Genomic DNA, 26,608 nt, shown 5'->3' with positions numbered 1-26,608 from the left:
GGTTTCACACAATTGCTTTTGTCCATTAATTAGGAAAGCCTAAGACACTAACCTGTTCAAAAGGGCTTTTTGTCTTAATGCCTTTTCCACCACATAAGACCCGTTAGTCTCTAAAACCAAGATGAGTAATAGATGTACTCCCCAATTCAGCAATGAGCTGCCGGGCCTCATCATTGAGTCTTAAAGAGGGAGGAAAAGAATAATACAATAAATGTAGTGCCCTGTATGTTATTTAAGTAATACTGATACAGTTAGGATACTTAACATACAACCATGAAATAAATGAGAGAGAAAGCTGGCTTAGATAAGAGAACATAAAAAAATTTTTTTATCAGAGTAACATTCCTACTATTTGAGTTTTTTTTTTTTAATGAATTTTTTTTTTTTTGGCTGCATGGGGTCTTCGTTGCTGTGCACGGGCTTTCTCTACTTGCGGCGAGCAGGGGCTACTCTTCGTTGTGGTGCGTGGGCTTCTCATTGCGGTGGCTTCTCTTACTGTGGAGCCTGGGCCCAAGAGCATGCGGGCTTCAGTAGTTGTGGCTCGCAGGGTCTAGAGTGCAGGCTCAGTAGTTGTGGTGCACGGACTTAGTTGCTCCGAGGCATGTGGGATCTTCCTGGACCAGGGATCGAACCTGAGTCCCCTACATTGGCAGGCGGATTCTTAACCATTGTGCCACCAGGGAAGTCCTATTTGAATTCTTTAGTGATGAAAGCCATGAAATCTAGAAATTAATTTCAAGTTCATGCTATTTAGAAGTACCTTTTAGGTGTCTTTATTTCACAACAATTCATTTTCATTTACATCCATCAAATAAATAAGAGAAACTGTAGTCAGCAGGTGCCTATTCAGGTTAATCCAAGATCTTAAGCAACCAACATCTTTGTAAAATTAAAAATCACTTTGAATCTCCACTAAACCCTTTGTAAATTACAGTTGAATAGAATAAAGGTAAATGTTGATAGAAATTTGGATGTTTCTAACACAAGATGTTTTATTTAAAAGAAAATGAATTTTGAGAATAGGGATATAAATTCTACTTCAGAGACAACTGTCAAGTGGTTATTTAATAAAAATGAAAATATTAACCACATAGCAGCTAAGAAAGGGCAGTGACAAAAGGCAACTGCTAGGGAAACAGCTAACTGAAAGATGCCTTTAAGGAATTTTGTGTAGGTTCTTATCCTAATGTTGCGTGATTCTCCATCTCTCCTCTGTCTCAAAAGGGAGAAGAAATTCAGAAGATATGTGCTGGTTGTAGAGCCAAAAAAAAAAAAAAAAACACGAAAAGATAACTAAGGGACACCTGTGCAGGTATCTGGCCGGTAAGTCCTCTATATCACCCAAAAGATGGCATTTATAGGTCAATTAGAGAGGTTTGTTCTTCTAAAATCTGAGGCAAGGCAAGTTTTGTATTTGCAAATAAGTGGAGGATCATTGGCTGCAAAGTAGCAGGAGGGCCAGTGAGGAAGGCGCCTGTTTATCCTGCAGCCTTCTTTGAAGCGCCCCATGCTAATATCAGCTGGCTCCATTAATGTATAAATGAAAGAAACATGAGGCACAACAGTTCTAATGTAACTTACCTGAAGATAAACAGGATACTTTATGTTAAAAAAAGCTTCATAAAACAGGAAAGAGCTACAATGTTATTAGCCTTCCACAATTATACAAACCACATCCATGGGGCATGGAGCTGTTTTAACCATAGCTTGGGCACTGCTGTCCTCCTGGGGGAAGTTCACTAGAATCAGTGAGAAAATCAGGGGCAGTCCTGGAATATTTAGCCTTTCAGACTGATCTATATAAAGCGATGTCTTTATAATCAAGGGAAATAAAAATAAATGAAATGGCTGTGCAAAAGGACCAGTGAAGTCTCAGCCTCTGAAGATTTTGAGACCTTCACAGAGAACCACGTGTACCCACGTCTGGCTTTCTCCCCAAAGTCTGTCTGTAGCTGTGTTTCCTGTACCCATCCTTACAAGAATTAGCTATCACTTCCATTCGTCTGCTCACTTGATAAGCAACTTGTATGTGAGAGGGACATTCCCAGAAAGTATTGTCTGAACCCTGTTTTCTTGTTTCTAAATCGTGTTAGGATGTCACGGATCTGCAGACCGTCATATTCTACTCCTTAGTTTATCCAAATGTTTTATTTCTGGCTCCTTAATTAGAACATTTTACTTGCATCATCAGTACTAGTAGTGAGTTTTGCTGCTTTATCGAGAACAAATGGTGTTGAAGTACAGAGGTCAGGCTTACTGGGCAGCGTAATGACAACCTCCTGGAGGAAAGCCTCAGGGCTTGATTCAGTTACATCTCAGAAAAATCACAAATTGCATCTCACAGGCTTCGGGTTGCTCATGAATGTTAGGTTCACAAATGCCAAGAGATTGCTTCATACACAAAAACTGCTTGCAAGGTAGGTGGTTATCCAAACGCAGGCCTGGCCCCCAGCCGGAAGTACATAAATTTTTTTCTTATCTAAAAATTTTTACATCAATTAAATATATTGAAGGGCCGTCATTTTTCCTTCTGTACTTCTAAATTTCAGAAGTGGTCATTTTGATCTGTATGAATAAACTAAGCCAATTTAGCCAAAGATCTAGAAGCAACTTGAAATAGCTTTGCATTTTGATCCCGTTAATCTTTCCTTACTTTTCGATGAGAACACCCTTAGGTCCTGTGCAGAAAAGGGTTAATAAAACAGGCCTTAGAAAGCCCTAACAGCAAGACTGGTCCTTGGCTGGCATCTGGAAACTTGGATTTGGGGAGGCTCCCCCCATTCACAGAACTGATCAGAATGGTTCACTGTGTCTAAACTGTACAAACAATACAGTTTATGCTGAACACCTATTTTCTGTCTGGGAGTCTGGAATTTTGGGATATGTAAGGCGGAGGGTGCCTCCATGACCAGCTCCCAGTAAAAACCCTGGGCCATGAGTCTCTAATAACCTTCCCTAGTGGACAGCATTTCATAGTCTTGTCACAATTTGTCGCTGGAGGAATTAAGCATGTCCTGTGTCACTCCACTCGGGAGAGGAACTCGAGCCTGGCTTCCTCCAGACTTTGCTCTCTGCTAGCTCCCCTTTGCTGATTCTGCTTTGTATCCTTTTGCTGTAGCAAATCATAGCAGTGAGTGAGCAGGTCTGTATGCTGGGTCCTGTGACTCCTCCCAATGAATCATCAAAGCTGGGGGTGGTCTTGGGCAGCCCTGCCGCATGTCCCTATGTATATCTAACTATAGATTTAGAACAAGACAACTTTCTCAATAATTTCTAAAGTTTTCTAATCTGCCTATGTAGAATCTGGGGGATTTTTATTATTCCTTTTTGATACCTTTTATGTAAGTAAAAGATGATTTCATGTTTTAAAAAGAAGTTTAAAACCATGCAACACAGCCCATATTTTGAGCATTTGATACAGTAGGTATCAAAATGCCCCATTTCTTTAAAAGGCAGTGTAGTGTAACTAATATATCTATACATAGCATTAATTTTGGATACAACTGACCCTTGAACAACATGGGTTTGAACTCCCTGAGTCCACTTACATTGTGTGATGGGTTCAAACTGAGAAAAGGAAGTGTGCAAAAATACAAGGCACATCATGTTACTAACGACAAAACTTTTAATACTACTACCAGGAAGACCTGAGTGCTCAAAATGAGATGTGACTCATACAACTACTGAAGGCCACAGAGAGAACTTTTGCTACCAAGTACAAATAATGAAGGGACCCACTGTTTCACAAGAATGATGTAATATCAAGATCAAAGCACAACTGTCTTTTCCAGGGAGGCAAACACTCTTTGGTCAACATAAAAAGGGAAAAGTAGTTCAGGAATGTCCATATTAAGTGCTTTAAAATAAATTTAAGCCTCCAGGCCCACATATGTCACACACTTAAAATTCTTAAGGAACTTATTAATAAAGTCTTCAAGGTCGTGTCGGTTATTTTAGAAGCATCATGGAAAATGAAGATGCTAAGATATTAAAAGTTAGTTAAATATTCCAGTTTTCAAAAAAGACAAGGAAAATTTTAAAAACAATGGTCCAATCAAACTAATTCTAACTCCTAGCAAAATTCTAGAATGGAGTAGAAATTTTAGAGTGGATCTCCTGTGAGTATTACACAAAGAAGAAGAAAAGAAAGAGAGGGAGGGCTTCCCTGGTGGCGCAGTGGTTAAGAATCCACCTGCCAATGCAGGGGACATGGGTTCGAGCTCTGGTCCGGGAAGATCCCACATGCTGTGGAGCAACTAAGCCTGTGTGCCACAACTACTGAGCTTGCGCTCTAGAGCCCACGAGCCACAGCTACTGAGCCTGTGAGCCACAACTACTGAAGCCCGCGCGCCTAGAGCCTGTGCTCCACAACAAGAGAAGCCACCACAATGAGAAGGCTGTGCACCGCAACGAAGAGGAGCCCCTGCTCGCTGCAACTAGAGAAAGCCCGTGCGCAGCAACAAAGACCCAACGCGGCCAAAAATTTAATTAAAAAAAAAGAGAGAGCGGGTAGTTGGAAGGAGGCAGGAATAAATAAAGCCAAGTTAACATCATCTCATATATTTCAGATTTAGAAGAGGTTTTGGGGCAGTAGATCAGGGTATTATAATTAGCATCGTTCATGAATTTCAAGTGAGTATCTGATGGTCTCAGAAAATAAAATAATTAAACAGCAACTGAATGGTATGCCTATTAGGATACAGTGGAAACTGTCTGAAAAGTAGTTCTGCAGTTGATGACTAGATGAATCCCTTGGAGGTGGCCTCCAGCTGGTGGCACATTGCCTGTGGTAAACATGCTTGTCAATGACTTAGATTTAGACACCTGAATGACTCTGGAGAGAGTATGAAGCCTGGGCCATGGAAACCTCATAGGACAAATGTCAGAATCGAGACCAAGTGGGCCAATAACAGCAAAATTAAATTTAACAAGGATATATGAATATAAAGTCCTTCATTCACATTAAACAAAGCAAGTTCTGAAATGGGGAGGAAGACCTGACTTGGCAGTGGTTTAAAAAAAAAAAAAAAAATCTGAGATCAAATGAGAAGATCTGAGAATTTAAGCTGACCAAAAATGTGATGTGACTGCCAAAAGCAAACGAATGCAACACTAGTCTCCATGAATATTAAACGTAATTTCTCAAACATGGTGAGCTAGCATCTCCATTGTACCCTGTACTGGCCAGACCACATCTGGGAACACTATGTCCAACTTGGGGCACCATTTTAAGAGAGACAATAATCACCTAGAGAACGCCCAAGAAATCCAACCAGGAGGGTAAAATGACCTGGAAACGTGACATGATAAAAGGTTAAAAGAGCCATTACAGCTTTAAAGTGTGTTCACGGAACACACTTCGGGAAATGCCATTAAAAAATGCTACTGAAGAATATTATTGTCAGAGAAAACTATATAGTTGTTAAAAACAGAACATAAATGAGTATAACAAACTTCATGTACAACGTGATTCTAACTTCACAACACTGTATCACAATAAATACAAGAAAGAAGAAGGCAAAATAAAGAAATGTTAATGGTGTTCATCTGAAAGTTGGATTACTTTGCTCTGTATTATAAATGTTTTCATTGAAAATGTATTTCTTATATTATTATAAATTATAACTGAAAAGTTGCATAAATTTTTAAGTTTACATACTTGGTTGCTCCATCATCATATGTTCCCATTAAGACTATTGTTCCATCTTGTATGGCCTTCAGAAACTCAATAAATGGGGCCACATCTGAAAAAAAAGAAAGGGTTGAGGGTTGGTTTTTTGGGTTTTTTTTTAAATGACTGAGTAAACACCATGATAATCTCTTAAAAGTTAGTAATATAAAAACGAAGTTCTTGTAAATCAATAATTTCTAACGTAGAGTAACCAAAAGAAAGACAAATCTTACGAACAGGTTAAAAATTAAGTTTCCCATCAACTTAAAATTTCCCAATCCTGATTCATCCTGTACGTTTTTTATACTGATATTCCAGGGGCTAAATGAAAAAACCATAGCAAAGTCATATTAAAGCATGACTTATGATTTAAAGTAAGAAATTTAGGGGAGCAGGAGAAAGGCTCATGGACTCCCTGAGTACATGGCAAATTGTTTGCACAGATACTTTTCTAAAAATGAAGACAGAGAACTTTTATTTAATGCCTAAAAGGATCTGTAATTTAAAAAAATTATATAAATATGTATACATTCGACCCTTGAACAACAGGGGTTTGAACTCAGGAGTCCACTTATACGCAGATTGTTTTTCAATAAGTATTACAGTACCACATAACCCACACTTGGTTGAATCCGCGGATGCCTAACTGCAGATACGGAGGTCAAATTATGGAACTTGAGCATATGCAGATTATGGGTTATCCGTGGACGGTCCTGGAACCAGTCCCCTGCAGATACAAGGGACAACCGTATACACACACACACTGATTTAAAGAAACTTCTGGGCATATCTACTTACTATAAACTAGGGGAAGGAATGTAGGTTAGTTATCACTAAAAGCCAAACTAATTAAGGTAAATATTGCAGTCTTTACCTGCTTCATCTAGCATATCAAGATTCAGAAGGGCTTAAACACCACTTCAGTGACAATAAACTGATGATGCCAAAGAGGCTGATCAGGTACTGCAAATCATTCTACATCTTGAACTCCTTACAACGTCAGGTTTCCTTACAGCCCGCAAGTCTAATACTACTTCAAAACTGGGTTCCTTCAAATCTACTCAGTTTCTTTCCACAGCAAAGATTCCAAAGATTTTCTCTACTGAATTCTATCTTAAAATAATAGCATTTTTAATTCAGAAAAAATGTAACAGAGCAGCTAACAAATCACTTCGATTTAAATCCAAAAATGGCAGTAATTTACAACTTCTTCTTAATTTGAGGAGTATTTTTAGCAGTAGTTAATCCACCTGAGATGAAATACCAGAGCTGGTCACATGAGTGATTTCGACAATAGTTTTATGAGAGTTATTCCACGCAATAAATTTTGGTAGAACCAATTACGCCTTTAGTATCTAAAATTGATGGTACATTTTAAGTTTACACAGTTTTGACAGCTATGCAAAGTTCTTCTGATCTCATTTAAAAAATAAATAATACATGCATTATCTCATTACAAGCTGAAGAAATATTAGAAAAGCTGAATGGTCTGAAAACAAGATAAATTTCAGGAAGCCTAACAACTGCTGCTTCCAGGGAATATACAAAGTGGATGAGAATGGGGAGGTGCAGGGGAGAGCCTCGACTTAGAAAAGAATCAGAAGCTAAATCAGTGCTGGCCTTCCTTCTCTCAGGCACATCCTTCTTCGAGGTGCCGGTTCCTTCCCTCTGCATGCTGGTGACTAACTTCCACCTGCTCCTTGAGGAACTTCCAACTTAGGAAGATCATCTGTGGATTGTTCTTAGTCCAGTAAACCAGAAAGGAAATTCCATTCCTTCTCTCAAATATTCATCTACTTGAATAATAATCCTGGTTATAAACTTAGTTTTGAGACTGAAAAATCATATGAAAAGAAATCAATTCAGTCAGCTAAGAATGCTTACACTGGTTATGTCCTTCTTCAAATTACTTATTCTTTTTTTTAGAAATTTCAGGCAGAAACCTAAAAGAGCCCGAAGCTTTGAATTAGTTGTCCTGCAAAAAGTAGGACTCAGATTTTTTAAAAATCTCGATTGTGATACTATTGCTCTTAATTACACATCACCAACAATTTTTATAAAAAGCAAAGTGTATGCAGTATGACTGATCACTTAAATACAGCTAGACATTCAGTGAAAAGAAAGAGTAATAAAATGAACTAACACAAAATTAGTACCATTATTTTCTCATTAATGGGCTACATTATATTGATGTGATTCAGTGCCAGCAACAGAACACTTATATGTTATTCATACTTACTTCCTCCCCACATGTCAAAATATCTGGTGTCTATTAGATCTCCTGTTTTTCCTGAAAGAGATTGAATTCACAGCAAATTATGCAACTGAAATATACTCTACACTATATAAGACAAATGATCTTATCCAATGACTGATGTGAATTCATTAGCAGAGAAAGAATTATTATGACAAATACTTAAACTTTGAACTGTATGCATCTGAACATTTTTTCTAAAAGGGTGTTTTTTGAGTACGACTTTCTCACTAATCTTATAAGCTGAAGAGTAGCAAACAGAAGTTCACTGTTGACTGTAGATCATTGGAAGTTAGCTATTTTTCATCCGTATGTGTTACCATCTTCCCTTATTTTAAAATTACCTCAAAATACATAAACCTTTAAAAAAAAAAATAAATCATGCTATTTTCTATTGTCAAAGCCATCTTTCAAAAAATTTATATATAATTCCCTTTGAAAAAAAATTTTTTGCTATCAATTAAATAGACAAATATGTATAGAACATTTTATAGCTAAGAAAATGAAGAAAGTAGAAACACAAAAATGTATCTCTTGTGAAAGAAGTAAACAATATTTTCCTACACTGTGAACTGGAGAAGGTGGCTGTAGTTTATAATCACCCTATAGATTTACAAGGGTGACTGTCCCAGAAAGAGAAGACGAGTATGCAGCTGAGTCTCACTTCATGGGTTCATATTTTCAGATGTGATTTTGCAAGAACACTCGAGATGTTCAGGACTCAACGTGGACGCTACTGAAAAATTACAATCGACTCCTACTCTTCACTCAGCCCCACACCCCATCCAGTAGTCCACCACGCTCTGTCATTCTATAAACCCTCATTCACGCCCATCTGTATTATGTTAGGATTCCAAAATCTGCAGCAAGGATTCATCAGTTTAATGTTAGATTGGTTGTCTCCTGACAATCTCGTGGGAAGTTCTCTACTCACTGGACAGCAAGCTGGATGCTTCCAAGAAAGCACGCTATAAATACTGAGATGCAGAGTCTCGACCTACAGTTGGTGTTCTGGGAGGGTGTGGGGAGGGCTTTTAATGTCAAGCCTGGCTCTTTCTCACCTGATCTCTTGATATTAGAGTGCATTTTACTTTGGGACATATGAATATACACTGAGTACATTCATAAGCTAAAATAATTATTCTTACCATTTACCAAGGCAACATTGATCCCTCTTCCAACATTATTCTTAACACCACTCATTAAACTGAAGGGGGAAAGTCAAGACAAATTTAGAATTAGATACTGAACATAAACATACATTAAAGAAATAAAGCCATCCATGACAAAAAAAAAAAAAGTTGGGGATGTTATATATACGTACAATTGTTTAGTACTGCAGTGGAGACTGAAAGGTCTCTACCAAGTCAGAGAAGACAGTCTAACATTGAATAATTTTAAAGCACTGTTCTTAAATAAGATTTCATGAATAGAAATATATATTACAAAGTATTAGTGCTGAAATACTAGACTATTTCTTGCTGCTCTGTGTGTCAGGTTATGAAATACCATTTTAGAAAATCCTTCAAACATGCGGACATTATGCACATAGTCTGCACCATCCTCAAGGGAACAAACAAGGGTAACCTCTTTTCTACCTTCTACAATATCAATGTGACATGTAACAGAAGCGAGATGCTACTAAAATATTTTATAATCTGAGAGCAAGAAGAATTTAACTTAATTGTGAACATTCTCTTAGTGATTACCAAGGCAAAATTTCTCAATACCCAGAAGAAGGAATACTGTATTCATATAATTACCGCATCTAACCATGAGACTTGTAATGTCATTCTGCAGTAATCAACCACTAGCAGCTCATAGACCATGACATAAAGATAATAAATACTGTGAAACAGAAGGCATGAATAAAACATTTGCTTGTTATCAGTTCAGTTTGTTGAATTAGAATTATTAAACTAAAATTGTAGGTACCTTCTATTCTAAAAATTCACAGTGATGTGCTGTTCAATGATTAACAATCATTGAGGTTGGGTTGAGGTTGGTGGAGAGGGGGGAGTTGCATATGTGTGAACACACACAACCGTATTCGTATATGATACCATCTATCTATCTATCTATTCTTTATCCATCCATCAACAGACATTTAGATTGTTTCTATCTCTTACCTATTGTGGATAATTACATTCCCAACCAATGACGTAAGTTTATTATAAATTTTACTGACAGAAAGGATCTGTAGCACACATTTTACAACTAATAAAATATATACTTTATTATAAATTTCACTTAGCCATTGATTCTCACAGAATGTGTTAGACGATTTTCATATAACTCATCTGTGCTTAACCTATGGTTGCAAGTGATGAATGAGTAAAATTCTAATACAAAAGTTGGATGCTATTTCATTTAAAGAGTAAGACAAAGTAAGAAAAAGCTGAAACAGTGAGCAATAAAGACATATGTTGGAACTTCCCTTGTCTGTTAATGATATGTGTGATGTTTTTGTCAAATCATGTAATACGTTTTCAAATACGAGAAGACAATTTTCTCAAAAAAAAGAATAAAATGGCAGGCTTAAGTTCTAACATGTCAGTAATTATAATAAATATAAATAGTCCAAACATATCAAATGAAAAGAGCAACCGGCACAGTGGATTAAAATAAGACCCAACTACATGCTGTCTACAAGAAACAAGTAGAAACAACCCAGAAGTTCACAAACTAATGAATGGATAAAATGTGACATATCTGTACAATCAAATATTATTCAGCCATAAAAAGGAATGAAGTACTGATATATGCTATAACATGGATGAACTTTGAAAACACTATTCTAAGTGAAGAAGCTAATCACACAAAAAATCTACACATTATATAATACTATCTATATAGAATTTCCAAAATAGGTAAATCTATAGAGACAGAAAGTAAACCTGGTGGTTACTTAGGGCTGGTTGGAGGGGAGGGGAGACGGAGTAGAATGGGATGGGAATGGAACAGGAGGGCAATAGCTAAAGGACACAGCATTTCTTTCTGAGGTATGATAGTGTTCTAGAACTGACTGTGGTGATGGTTGCACACATCTCTGAATACACTCAAAACCACTGGCTGTATACTTTAAATGAATGTATTGTATGGTATATGAGCTGTATCTCAATAAAGCTATTTAAACAAAAGAAAGCAGGAGTGGCTATATTAACATCAATTAAAATACTAAGCAATCAAGATATAAAATATGTGAAGCAAACTCAGATAGAACTGACAGGAGAAACAGATGTACAATTACAGTTGGACATGTCAATACCCCTCTCAACAGCTGATAGACAGAAAATTACAAAGGGTATAGAAAACTCAACAGCAGCATTAAGCAACATGGTCTAATTGACATTTAAAGAACGTTCTACCCAACAACAGCAAAATACACATTCTTTTCAAGAACCCATGGAGCATATACTATGATAGACCATATCGTGGGCCATAAAGTAAACCTCAACAAATTTAAAAGAACTGAACTCATACCAAATTTGTCTCTGACCACAATGAAATCAAAATCAAAGATAATAGGAAAATCACCAAACACTTGGAAACTAAGCAATATATGTCTAAATAGTCTATGGGTCAAAGAAGTCTGAAGTGAAATTAAAAAACACATTGAAAACACAGCTTATTAAAATTTGTGAGGCATAGCTAAAAGAGTACTGAGATTGAGGAATTTATAGCACTAAGTGCTCACATTTAAAAAGAAAGTTTCAAATTAATAACCTAAGCTCTCATCTCACAAAACTAAAAAGAAACCTAAAGCAGAAGGGAAGAAATTAAAAAGAGCAGAAATCAACGGAACTGAAAAGAGAAAAATAGAGAAAAAATCAATGAAACAAAAAGCTGGTTCTTTGAAAAGGTCAATAAAATTAACAAACCTTTAATAAGACTGACAGAGAAAAAAAAAGACACAAATCACCAATATCAAGAATGAATGGGGGACTTCCCTGGTGGCGCAGTGGTTAAGAATCCGCCTGCCAATGCAGGGAACACAGGTTCGATCCCTGGTCCAGGAAGATCCCACATGCCATGGAGCAACTAAGCCCGTGTGCCACAACTACTGAGGCCGCGCGCCACAACTACTGAAGCCCATGCACCCTAGGGCCTGCACACCGCAACTGAGAAGGCCGTGAACCGCAATGGAGTAGCCCCCACTTGCCGCAACTAGAGAGAGCCCGTGTGCAGCAACAAAGACCCAAAGCAGCCAAAAATAAATTAAAAAAAAAAGAATGAAATGGGATGTCCCTATAGACCCTGCACATAGCAAAAGGATAATAAAGGAATACTATGAACAACTCCACACATGTAAATTTGACAACTTAGATGAACTGGACCAATTCCTGAGCTAGTACAAACTAACACAACTCATCCATTGTGAAATAGGTCATTTAAATAGTCCTATAACTATGAAAAATATTGAATTTGTATATAAACTCCCCCCACCCCCAAAATCTCCAAAGCCCAGAGAGTTTCAGTGGAGACGTCTTCCAAATGTTTTTAAAAAAAGAATTAACACCAACTCTACACAAACTCTTTCCAAAAACACAAGTGAAGGGTATACTTCTCAATTTATTCTACAAAGCCAGTATTACAATGGTACCAAAACCTACAAGAAAACAACAAACCAATAAGCCTCATTAAAGTACAGGCAAAAATCCTTAACAATACATTAGTAAATGGAATTCAGCAGTATATTTTAAAAAAATTATCATAAGCCATGACTAAGTCAGGTTTAGTCTAAGGATGAAAGGTTAATTATTTGAACAGTTAATGTAATCCACTATATATTAACAGGCTTAAGAAAAATCACATGATCATCTCAATGCAGAAAATGCATCTGACAAAATTCCACACCCGTTCATGATAAAAAGTCTCAGAAAAGTAGTAATAGAGGGTAACTTCCTCACACTGATTAAAAAAAAAAAAGAAATCTACAAAAAAACTACTGTGTAACATCATACTCAGTGGTGAAAGGCTAAAGGCTTTTCCTCTAAAATTGGGAACAAGTCCAGGATGGCTGCTCTCACCACTATTACCCAACACAGTATTGCAAGTCCTAGCCGACTTCCAAGAAAAGGAAATGAAGGCATATAGATTGGAAAGGAAGAAAATAAAGCTGTCCCTATTTGCAGATGGCATGTTTGTCATCTGCATGTTTGGATAATCCCAAGGAAGCTACAAAAACAAGAACAAAAAAACCTCTTGGAAGTAATAATTCAGCAACATTACAAGATACAAGATCAACATATAAAAATCAATTGGGTGTCAATATACTAACGAACACAAGGAAACTGAAATTAAAAACACAATGTCATCTATGATTGCTCAATAAAAGGGGGGATGCTTAGGTATAAACCTAATAAAGCATGTGTAGGACCTTATGCTGAAAACCACAAAATGGTGATGAAAGACATGAAAGAAGACATAAATAAATGAAACATGTCATACTCATGGACTGAAAGATTCAACATTGTAAAGATGGTCAATTCTCCATAAATTAACATATAGGTTTAACAAAATTCCTAACAAAATCCCTGCAAGGTTTTCTGTAGATAGAGGCAAGATTATTCTAAAATGTCATATACAAAGGCAAAGAAACTAAAGTAGCTAAAAACAATTTTGGAAAAAAAAAAAAGAGTAAAGTTGGAGGCATCATTCTACCTCATTTCAAGACTTATTCCATAACTAGTATAATCAACAGCATGTGGTGTTGGTGGAGGAATAGATATACAGATCAATGGAACAAAGAGAGAACAAGAAGTGGACCAGTGGAACAAAGAAATGTACTAGTGGAAGTATGGCCAACTTATTTTTTACCAAAGGAGGAAAAGCAAGTCAATGGAGAAAGGACAGTCATTTCAACAAACTGTAATGAAGCAAGTGGATATCCACAGGCCAAAAAATTGACCCTTAATGTGAATCTCATACTTCATTCAAAACTTAATGTAGAATGGATCACAGATTCATATGTAAAACATAAAGCTATAAAAATTTTAGAAGATAATGTAGAGAAAAATCTTTGAAAACTAGGGCTTGTTGAAAAGTTCTTAGGCATAACAGCAATCCATAAACAAACAATAAAGCATAACCCATAAAAGAAAAACATTGATAAATTGGACTTTATTAAAATTAATAACTTTGGTTCTGCAAAAGACCCTGGTAAGTGGAATGAAAAGACAAGCTACAGGCTGGAAGAAAACAGTTACAAACCACATATCTGACAACAGGATGCATATCTAGAATATATTAAAAGAACTCAAAACTCAGCCGTAAAAAACCAAACAATCCAATTAGAAAATGGACAAGAGACATGAATAGATATTTCACTGAAGAGAATATACAGGTGGGAAAAAAACACATTAAAAGATGTTCAACATCACTAGACATAAGGGACAGATAATTGAGATACCACTACACACCTATTAGAACTAAAATAAAAAATAGTGACAATACCAAATGCAGGTAAATATACAGAGAAACTGGATCTCTCATGCACTGCTGGATGGAATGTAATATGGAGCAGTCACTCTGGACGATGTTTCGCAGTTTCTTACAAAATTAAACATTACACTTACCACACAACCCAGAGCTTCTGGGCATTCTATTACAGAGAAATAAAGATGTATTCGAAATTCAAAAATCTCTATATGACTGTTCATAGCAGCTTTATCAATAACAGCCCAAATTAGAAGCACTGAAATTGTCTGGTTGAGGACAAAAGGTGATGGATAAACTGTGGTATATCCATACCACAGAATATTAGTCAGCAATAAAATAGGAGCAAATTATTAATACGAACCAGTATTTCAAAAGCATTGTCCTGAGTGAAAAAAATCCAATCTCAAATGGTCACATATTGTATGACTCTGTTTATATAACATTCTGAAAACATCAAAATGATAGAAATGATAAAAAGATTAGTGGTTTCCAGGGGTCAGTGATGGTGGAGGTGACTATTAGAGGGTGTTATGAAAGAGATCTTTGTGGTGATGGAATAATTCTGTATCTTAATTGCTGTACTGGTTACATGAGTCTACACATGATAAAATGACATAGAACTAAACACACACATTATACTAACTGATAATTTCCATTCTGATATTATACTATAATTATTGATACATAAGATACAACCACGTGGAAAAATGGGTAAAGAGCACATGAGACCTCTCTGTACTATCTTTGCAATGGCCTGATATTTCTGTAATTTTTTCAAAACTAAAAAAAAAAAAAAAAAACTCTACTCCAAGATCCATTAAAAAAGGAAAAGCATAAGAATTTGATTTGTAAAAGCTTAGTAACATTTAACTATTTACCCATACTCGTCGCATATCTGTCTTCAAAATTTCACTCGTTCTCTAAAACTTAAATGTAGTTAGTAAAACACAGGCCTTTTTTATGTGTGTGCAAGACCAGTTGTGAAAGGTGGGCCATAAAAGAACCAAACAAGTCTGCTGCATAAGAGGGAAGTTTCAAAATGCATTTGTTCTGCTCCTTTCAGAAATGCGCTGTAGCCATCACTGATATGAAGAAGCCACAGCTATGATTAACCTGTTAGAGTAATAATTGTCACGGCGTCTTCTCCAAGTTGCATTTGTTCTGCTCCTTTCAGAAATGCGCTGTAGCCATCACTGATATGAAGAAGCCACAGCTATGATTAACCTGTTAGAGTAATAATTAAGTGTCACGGCGTCTTCTCCAACAGAGATCATTTGGAGTGTGTGGCTGCGTCTATCAGAGAGCAGAGAAATAAAGGCAACAAAGCAGCACTATGACATAGGCTTCCCACAAGAGGGCAGTAGCTTATCAAGTTTTAAAAACTAAATTCTATCAGGGGAAACCTACAGCACGAAAGGACAAACCACTAAAGATTTTAAATGTATAAAAGGTTAGTCCCTCTTACTAACACAAGTTGAAATATTTTCTTTTATCCTTAACGAATATGAAGGTCGCCCCACCACCGCTCCACACCTGCAGGCAAATAGCTTAAAAAAAAAGGATTATACAATCTATAGATAGATTCTACAACTTTGAACAGAGTTCTGTTTCAAATACCTCCAACGTGCTCTAGCTATTATGATTCGTTTAGAGAAGGGTTTAACAAACTACAGCCCATGGGTCAAAACTAGCCGGCTGGCTGGTTGGCTGTTCTGTTTTACCACTCATGACATTAAAATGGTTTTTACTTTTTTAAAATGTTTATATTTTAAATGATTATGTAAGTACCTACAAAGTATCCTTGATTTTACCTTTTGGACCTCACAGCCCAAAACACTATCTTGCCTCTCAGTGTGAAAAAAAAAATCCCTCAAAATAGTCTGCCATATAATTTCTGTACCAAACATTAAGATTATAATAAAAGGTGAAGTATTATTCCTAATATCAACTTCATATAAACTGAAATCATACGAGTAAATGCCTGAAATAAAAGCTGTATCTTGAATATTAGTAAACTCTATGGGTTCTCTAATACAAAAGAAAAAGAGCTACAATTCCTGTATTGTGTGACACCAGATATTTATACCCGGGATTTTCTATTTCTAACTAATGAGAAGCTTGAAAACCATCTCATTCTCCATGATGTATCTTGACTGCGTCCACTTGTCCTTAAAACCATGACCACGACCCTATCTTACCATCTTTTATCTGTACTGCGGTTTCTAAATCTCAGTCTATGATGATATTATGGACTTGATAATTCGTGTGGAAGGGCTATCCTGTGCACCGTAGGAGGTTTAAGAGCATCCCTGGCCTCTATAAGCAGCACCTCCACAGCTCTGATGTCCCCAAATGTTTGCAGACCTCGACAAGTGTCCCCTGGGGAGAAAATCAACCCCACTGAGAAGCAATGATCTGGACTAGTAGTCTCCAAAATGAGTTTGCATATGCTCAGAGCATGTGTAGGAAAATATTAAAATTTCTACTTATGTATTTTTAGTATTCACTTACATATTTCAGCGGGTACACAGGCAGAAAAAGTCTCTTGCTAACTGTGTGCGGGGTGGGGGGAGTGGAATTGAAGAGCTATGGCAGCCATGGTAATCGCCCTCCGATTGCTCTCTTTTACTTCTCCAATCATTTTACCCAGCAGTCAGATCATTTTCTTCAATGTAAATGAAGTGATGACATGCCAGAGTTTGAAAACCTTCAGCAACCTCTCAGCACACTCAGAAAAAGATCTCATCTCTTTCCCTGCATGGCCTGTAAATTCCACTCGCCTAGCCCTTACTTCTCTCCAGCTCTGTCCCATCTTAGGGCCTTCAAGCATGCTCTTCCTTCTGTCTAGAATGGTCTTCCCCCACTCTTCACCTGGCTGTCTTCCTTCTTATCCTTTAGTTCTCAGACTAAACATCACTGTCTTAGAGAAATTATTCCTTGACCCACTCAATCTAAAGTTGGACACCTGGACCTCACCTCACTTGCCCCAGTAAGTATTCTTCACACTTTGCTGCTCTGTGCAGCGTGTGCCACAATTTCTAATTATTTATTTGCATTTACTTCTTAAATATCCATCTCCCTACTATACTGTATGTTCCATGAAAGCAGGGACTGTGCTCAGCAAATATTTGTTGAATAAGTGAATGGAATGAATGATGCTAAGAAAACTTAGACTCTTTCTTTAACATTTTTTGTTGGAAAAACTTTCTAGAAACATGCTATTTAATGTCTCAAATTACCCATTGGCTACAAATGAATATGCCATGTATCAATCTGCTTTTATTATTATTATTTTTTTTTTGGCCACGCAGCATGCAGGATCTTAGTTTCCCGACCAGAGATCAAACCTGCACCCCCTGCCAGTGGAAGCGCGGCATCCTAACCATTGGACCACCAGGGAATTCCCTGGAAAAACTTTCAATACAGAAATAGAATATACTGGAAAAGGTACTAGACTGTGAATTGTCCCTATTTCTCCACTAGGGATCCCTGGCCAATTATTCAGTCCTTCTTCAAGGACTAGATTTCAGGGCCTGAGGCAAAACTGTAAAATCCCATCAATTATTTAGCCTCTCATGGGAATGGCAGAATGATTCCTGAAAAGAGGATGGATAGGTAGCCTGTCTCAATTTTACGGTTAAACGAACTGAAATACAAATTCTACATGACATGCCCACTATGCTAGAACCAAGTTCTCTGGCTCTGAGCCCGAACTTATTTTACCAGACTCCACTGCCTGCATACATATGCTTCTCTCTTCTTTTTGACCTGTTCTAATCTGTGAATAGAGAACCTGCTAGTCTTCATTAGAGTTTGATCTCTTCTTCTTTGCATTAAAACTTTCATACTTCAAGGGGGCAGAGGTGTCTAAAGACAATCTACCATGGGCTGGGCATTCTAAGAAAACTTCTGCTTATTATTCAGAATCAAATTTCCGGCCCCTTTAGCCAAACAAGGTGAAAAAGGTGAAAATGGTGAATGGGAACACTCTAAGGTAATGCGAAGGATGTTATTTAATGCAAAATCTACTAACTTCTAAAATCCAAGTGCTTTTTAATTCAATTCAGTAAAGCAAGACTATTATGAGACATCAGAGGACAATGGATTATCATCAGCATGAGGAAAAAGGAAATGAGTAGGGAACCTTAAGATCACCTAGCTCAAGCCTTTAATCTATAAGAAAAGTGTTATTTTAAGAGGCTAAATAACCTATGCATGGTTAACTGAAAAAGGGGTTAGGATAAAAATGTTAGCGCTTCTATATTAAAAAGAAAAGACACACAAAATGCTGGGAAAAACTGCCTCGTTTCCTTCTATCTGTAAAATTACCTCACTCTTTATTCTACATATTAATGGTACATATATTATTTTATGTGAAGCTTAAATAAGCTCACATATCTAATTTTTCAGGCAAGACCAGATTAAAAGCAACCAACTGAAAGTAAGGTTTGCAACTTCACAGGCAGGAACTTCACAATCAAGTTGGACACTGGGGTAGGAGGCTGAAAAAAACGTAAAAAGTATACTTTGTAGAGCACCTCAGTAAAGGAAACCATTCAGTTTAGTGGCAAGCAGTTCTGGGCCACAATGGACTAGAGGTTATTGCTGGGTTATTTCATACTTCAACAAGCAGCATTCAAACATTTAAGATGGAAGATGTTGGTTTGTAAGATAAAGTGTTCATTATCTAGGGCAGTGCTATCTATTTGACAAAAACGGTCCTATTTGGACTTCTTTGCAGCGATGGAAATGCCCTCTGTCTGTGCTGTTCAACTGGGTAGGCACAAGCTGTCCGTGACTATTAGCACTTAAAATGTGGCTGGTGTGACTGAGGAACTGAACTTTTAATTAATTTAAATGAATTAACTTTTCCCCTATTACTTAAGAATCAAAATTAAACAGCCACCTTGTGTCTATGACTACCAGTTGGGATGTAGAGAATTTACTCAGAGGAAATCTCTCATCTTTACACGAAGCTGAATAAATGCTATGTTCTTATGTCACTCTTAATATGGAATGTAAGAACTTTAAGACTCCTTAAATGAGTGGGGAAAAATTGTATAATGGAAATGGAAATCACTTTTCTTTAGTAAAAGCATGCCCAATACATTGTCAAAGGATCCATTAAACTCAGGTTCAATTTGCTAAAATTTAATAGCACACGTTATACTTCCAAATTGATAAATACTTACACATTGTCTTCCAGGCAGATTTTGGGTCCTACTACATTAGCTGCTCCACTTGCCATTTTAAAAGCAAAATGCTTCTCAGGGCAAGCTTTTGAGATCCCACATTTATATCTGGGAGGTTTTGTAGCTTTGGAGAGAAAAAAAATTTATTTTAAGAAAACAATGTTAACAGACTCTGTATTTAGTTTGTTTCATATCTCAAATCACAAAGGGCATTATGCAAAACACCAAGATATACATATCTTAAACTACATGCTAGTTTTTTTTTTTTTCCTGAGAGTTTCAAAGAACTTCAAAACAAAACAAAACGGAACCTCCTAGGAACCAAGCTAACAGTTAACATAAATGGAACAAGTAACATGATCTTCATGAGGGTAAATATATTTTATCTAATTATTTTTAAGCTTATTTAAAAAAACCAGGATGGGGGAGGTCTGGAATTGTTACTTTGCATTTCCAGTCCATATATGCAAAATAATGGACAGTAAAAAGCCTGATGCATCACTGAATATCTGCTCACATACTAGTTCTAACTAGGAATTCTTTTTTTTTTTTTAATATCTTTATTGGAGTATAATTGCTTTACAAATGGTGTGTTAGTTTCTGCTTTATAACAAAGTGAATCAGCTACACATATACATATATCCCCTAACTAGGAATTCTTTTACACACTTTCTGTACTTATAATACTGAAGCTAAAAAACACTAATGGAACAAAATATCCATTATAAATACATACCCAAAATATTGAGCTATCCAACCAAATAGCTTCCTTAAAACTTAATAATTTCTAAAATCAGTTTTGCTCACATTGAACTATATCCATTGTTTGAATATAGGTTCTCATATGCCTAAGAGAAAAAGAATAAACCATCTGCAAAATATTGAGATGAAATACTTACAACGTGCAACTGAGTCCAATGCTGACCTTGCTAAGGAAAAAAAAGTTATCTTCGTTAGAAAGAATAAAGTTATTGGCAAGTATCACTTTTAAACATGTGTGGAGCTAACAGGCCTATAAAAATGTGTTTGAATTATTGCTTAGTATACAATACATAAAACACGAATATCACTTTAGAGAAAAAGTGAGAAAGTAACTTTAGGCTACATAATTCACTACAAACAATTATGTAGAGGAATTATGGAGGGTATTATTTTATTATTGATAGAGTACTTTGTTTTTACCTTTACATTTTATGTTTAGTTTTAGTTATTATAAATTTAAATCCCAATCAGAAAGTTACTCTAGAAGCTTAACTTTTTTAAATTCATTTTTTATTTTTTCCAGCTTTCTCGAGATACAGTTGACACATAAAATTGTGTAAGTTTAGGTGCACAACACTTTGATATGATGCATTTAAAAACTGCAAAATGATTACGATACCGGTACATATAGTGGTATAATACTACACCCCAATAATAGTAGCTAGCACCTCTATCCCATTACATACTTACCACTTCCTTTCTGTGGTGAGAACATTTAAAGATCTACTCTTTCAGCAACATTCAAGTATATGACAGTATTATTAGCTTATAATCACCATGTTGTACATTCAATCCCCAAACTTGTTAATCTTATAACTGGGAGTTTGTACCCTTTGAGCAATGTCTCCTCATTAACTCCGCCCCCTCCCAACACCTGGTAACCAGCATTCTTTTCTGTTTCTCTGAGTTTGTTCTTTTTAGATTCCATATATAAGTGATATCATACAGTATTTCAAACTTCCCTTTAAATGAGTTTAAATATATACTTGGTGACTATCAGGGTGTTTAAAAGTTGTTGCTGCTGTATGGTGTACTGTACATATGCATATAAAGTCCTATCTATCTCAGAGGTTAGGCTAAGAGATTTGGGGAGTGGGAAGCACACAAGAGGGATAGTGGTGGTAGGAAGCTTTAATTTCCCTAAAATAGAAATGTATTAGGTACAATAATAATTTAAAAAAAGGTCATTACTAGGAGTTTTTATCATTTATCATTTATCAGTTCAAGGAAGCCAGAATTTTCTGATCAAATCTTAACCCGAATGCAGTAGATGTCAACCTGGACATCTACACTTAGTTTTTTAAAAGCACAAACATCTGATCCCAGCCCAGGAGATTACAATTCAGATCATCAACAGTATTGTGGCTAGCCATTTCCTGATTTAGCTAATAAGCATGCAGTGTCATAAATGTTTGCCAGCTGTTTGACTATAAATAGTCACTTAGTTTTTAGTTCTGTACTATTTTAGATAACTGCGAATTTCCTGTAAAACCAGTACTGAAACTGGAGAAGAGAATGTTAAAGCTGAAAATAATATGTAGATGTTTAAAAACAGGAAAACGACTAAGTAAATGAAGGTCATTAACTCTACAGAACACTCAGAATATTATGCACTGTTGAAGTCATAAATGCAATGCAGTCACATGGGAAAAGTTTAATGCGTGGAATAGAGCCAAAAACAAACTTTATCTGTGAGTACTAAATATATTCACGGATAAGGACAAAGACTTGAAGGAAACAAAAAATGATCAATTAGTAAATTAGGGTGCTGGGGCTCATTCTTTCAATTTTCTTAATTATATCATTTTTCCTTAATTATGTCACAAAAGGGAAAAATAATTCGAGACCATTCGGTCCAATGCTCTCACTTTTGTAAATGAGAAAATGAAAGCCAGAGAGTGACTAGCAACCAGTGATTAGCAGCATGCAGACTATTAAGTCTTGAGACTTCCCTGGTTGCGCAGTGGTTAAGAATCCGCCTGCCAATGCAGAGGACACGGGTTCGAGCCCTGGTCTGGGAAGATCCCACATGCCGTGAGCAACTAAGCCCGTGCGCCACAACTACTGAAGCCTGCATGTCTAGAGCCCGTGCTCCGCAACAAGAGAAGCCACCACAATGAGAAGCCCGCGCACCGCAACGAAGAGTAGCCCCTGCTCTCTGCAACTAGAGAAAGCCCGCGTGTGCCCAGCAATGAAGACCCAATGCAGCCAAAAATAAATAAATTAATTTTAAAAAAAAAGAAAGTCTCAATTTCACTTAGACCTAAACAAACATGTATCATCAGGCTCAGATGTTAAGATGCTTACGGAGCAATATTGTTCAAATCAGGACTGCTGGCATACCCAACTTATGATAGCCAGATATGGGGAAGACAGTGGGATCAAAACAGGGTATTGTAATATAACAGCTCATTCACATATGTGGGGCACTCTATCAAGTACTTTTGCATGTATTGTTGATTTGCCCATCACCTCTGTTTTAAAGAGAAAGAAACTGAGAACAGATAGGTTTAGCAACTGGATTTGTTCTATGCATAATTAGTAATCGGCAGAGCCAGTTTTCAAAGCCATATCTCATTCTAGCACCCAGACTTATATTCACCACCCCCCCCAACAAAATGGGACTGTCTGAGGTCTAATGATCACAGGTATAAAAACCACTAGTCCTGCCAGGAGCAGGAAGCAGGATAGGGAGCTTTCAGAACCATCTTTCTGACTGCAGAGTGGAACACAGACTGCAGAGGATTCAAGACTCGAGACAAGGAGTCCACAAGGACAAGGACGCTGCTAAGGTAATCCAGGTAAAAAAGGGTAGCAACCTGAACAAAAGCAGTGACTGTGGGTTTGAAAAAAGTAGACAGGCTCAGAACAACTAAGGCTGTGGAACACACCAGATGGAAGGGTGATGGAAAGGGAGGAATCAAGTTTACCGCTCAGACATTTGCCTTTAGAAGCATTCATTTATCCATTTACATGAGCCAAAGAACAAAAACACTGTCTCTCACTCAAAATGTTTGTTGTCTAGTGAGGAGATGGGGTGTGGTAATGGGTGCTGAGCTCTCTGTGGACCTGTTAATTTTAAGACACTTGGAGAAGACCCAGGCAGAAGTCTAGAGGCCAGCTGTAAATGAGACCTGGGATGAAGATATAAACTGGAAAATTGGCAAATGATGAGGCCACACAAAGGGAGGAGATAAAATGAGGAGAGGGCTGAGGAGAGAAATCTTAGAGACATTAATCATCAACTAACACTCAGAGGAAGAGTGTGGCTGAGGAAAAGGAGACAGAAGGAAAACCAGGGATGAGCTTCTAAAATGGTCAAATGGGTTTGACTGGAAAACTTAAGAGGTATTAATAAATAAATAATAAATCAATGCAACTCAATTTAAAAAACTTTACTGGGATAAAATTTGGGGTAAATGTTTCTTAATCATCAGATTTTTGAGAAATAACATCACCTCCATTTAATTTGTGTAAGAGTAAGGGGAGAAGATGCTCAAAGGAAAAAAAAAGCCTCTTGTGAAAAACTTTTCAGATTAAAACAAATTTTATCCAATATGCATCACAAGCAAAAGCCCTCTATTTGGCCTGAAGTTCTGAGAATTTTAGCACCTGGAGGCCAAAAAGGTAAATTTTCATAAATAAAACGGGATGTTTTCCACACGTAGAGTTTGGGCACAACACACGAACACAAAAATCCCTCCTTTTCTGCAACTTTCATTTCTCAAACTACCTTGATAGTTTTAATTCTTAATGTCTTTCAATATATTCAGCTTTTCACTTCAAGAAACGATAATAAACATTTGGTTTTATCAGTGAATGTCTTTCAACAAGTCAGGTTAAAGAAATTCAATAGAACTACTTTGTACTTTAGTTTTTAATAATGTCTCAAATAATTTATATATATAACATTTCAGTGGTTTAAATCTGAAAGGTAAAAATAAATCGACTAAAGAGAATATTAAGTACTTACTGCAAAAATATTTTGGACTGTTTTCAGTACATTTACTAGCTGTTAAGTATCCATATTGAAAACTAACACTATGTTAAACCACAATCATAACTAAGACTGGTAGATTGTACCCATGTTGATGTCCTAGTGTGACACTACACTGTATGTAGCTTTATAAGACGTTACCAATGAGAAACTGAGTAAAGGGTATGTAGGATCTCTCCATATTATCTCTTACAAATGCATGTGAATCCACAATTATCTTAAATTAAAAAGTTAAAAATTGTTTAAAAAAAATCAGAATCTATTTTGGTTATTTCAACTACTAATTGCAGGCAAAATTTTTCATTCTTCCTTTCTAGAAATGTTGTATTTTTCTAAAACAGTACTATATAATCAACTTGAATGTAAATTTACATAAACTATCAAGTAAGTTATTATATCAACAAGTTGAAAAATGGGAAAAGTTCACCACCAAAAGAACTATAGTTAATCTCATGGGTCCCTCTAAGATACTGATTATAGAAACAATCTTAATGTTGAGTTAAACTTGTTAGATGCTAAACAAATGGCAAACACAACCATATCTCCATCTTTGCTGAATTATTCTGAAATAAGAATTAAAACTAACCACACAAATTAAATTTTCACCAATTCAATAGATTGGAATCCAATAAGGTTTTGTGGATACAAAACATAACTTCAGTTGTCCTAACTTCAGTTATGACAACAAAATAAACCATCTGCCCTAAGAATGCCTAAATTAAATAGCTAAAACATACACAATAAAAACTTGAACGTTCGTAACATTAGGAAAAATCAAAATGAAAATTAAGAAAGACGACTATCCTAGTTAAAGTAGCTCAGTGTTTGTTCATAGCTGACAACCAGTGGCTTGTCAACTAATACAGCTTTAAATGAATCCCACTTTGAAAATACTCCTCCTCCCCATGTAAAAATCCTAATCCTCAATTACCTATATCCATTTTCCACTCAATCAGCATTTATTATGTACAGGACCCAGCGCTAGATGCTGGGTGAGTCACTAAGATATTATTGCTCTCAACATTCATTCTCCAGTAAGGGAGGCCGAATACATGAAAAAGAATAAAAGAAATTCTATAACGTAAGGCAGAATAAAATCAGGCCAAATTGAGATATAAGTACTATGCATTATAATGGACAGTTCAGAAAAAGGAGAAACATTCTAACAGGGAAAAGAGGGAGACTAAAATACAATTTCTCCCAAGAAGGGGCATTTATGCAGTTTTGAAAAATGAGAAGGATTAACAGATGAAGGGGAGATGAGAAAGATGCGCGGGGTGAGGAAGCATGAATGAAGGCTGAGGTAGGAAAGGACAGGACAGGGTTTGTGTCTGTAGATCACGTGCATGTGGGCACAGCCAGCGGGGGGCGGGGTGGGTAGGGCAGGAAGGGTGGGGGAGTACAGGTGGGGAAGGCAGAGGCAGGCTGGGGACTGAGTGCCATCCTAGCAGGGAGTTCAGATTTTACTCTCCACTGAAATACTAAAGGTTCAAGAGTTTTAAGAGAATTGCTCTGGCAGTGGTGACATAGGCAGATATCAAAGATAAGAAATAGACCCAAGAACATCCCTGCAATGTCCAAATAAACCATCCAGACTGGAGATGATGATCCAAACCAGGGAAACACTGTGGCCACACCCAGCCTCTTCTCTCTGAAAACAGTGGGCCTTTTCCCAAAGTAATTTTTCATTTGTACCAATGGTCCCGTGGCCCCCTTCTCTCCAGGATCATCCTTTTCTCTCTGTTTAATCTCTTCCCATTGATTTGTAATTCACTGACTCTTTGCCCGCGGCCTATAGAGAAGTGAAAACCTCTCTATTACTTCAAAAAAGAAAAAAATGTTCAACTTACTTCTGCCTCAAGCTACCATCCCCAAAGTTGTCTCCCTTACCATCAACCTTACTTAGAAGAATTAGCTACAGCACACTGTTTCCACAGCAACACTGAACAAGTCCTCAATGCCTTCCATGTTTTTGTGCCCCATCCTTCAACTGAAACCAGCTGTGCTCTCAAAGGACCCCAGGTTGGCCCTTTGCAGTAACAGACGCACATAGCCCAGGAGAAGTCAAGACAATTCTCACTACACTTTGCAACAACTATTCTACGCTCGATCCTGGATACTTCACTTTAAGATGGGTGCCAAAAAACTGACAGGAGGAAAATAAACAGTGCATTAAGAAGAATGGTTCAAAGGGAGGATTTTATAACTTGATAAGATGAACACTTATAAAAAGATGGCATGGAGGAGAATAACCACAACTTAACTATTTAACAGATCATTAATGTGGAAGA

At 36.8% G+C, this 26,608-nt stretch overlaps 1 protein-coding gene across 1 annotated transcript in view; it reads right to left on the bottom strand.

The window, feature by feature from the left end:
- Positions 1-26,608, bottom strand: part of FAM3C (FAM3 metabolism regulating signaling molecule C) — a 48,019-nt gene that overhangs the window by 2,693 nt on the left and 18,718 nt on the right. The window contains 6 exon segments of the mRNA XM_024757817.1: positions 53-179; positions 5,660-5,744; positions 7,911-7,961; positions 9,074-9,132; positions 19,559-19,682; positions 20,458-20,487. Coding sequence (XP_024613585.1) covers positions 53-179; positions 5,660-5,744; positions 7,911-7,961; positions 9,074-9,132; positions 19,559-19,682; positions 20,458-20,487 — 476 coding nt within the window.

Source organism: Neophocaena asiaeorientalis, unplaced genomic scaffold, assembly GCF_003031525.2.
Source record: "Neophocaena asiaeorientalis asiaeorientalis breed wild unplaced genomic scaffold, Neophocaena_asiaeorientalis_V1.1 scaffold116, whole genome shotgun sequence".
Taxonomy (NCBI): Eukaryota; Metazoa; Chordata; class Mammalia; order Artiodactyla; family Phocoenidae; genus Neophocaena; species Neophocaena asiaeorientalis.
This window is presented reverse-complemented; position numbering and strand designations above follow the sequence as displayed.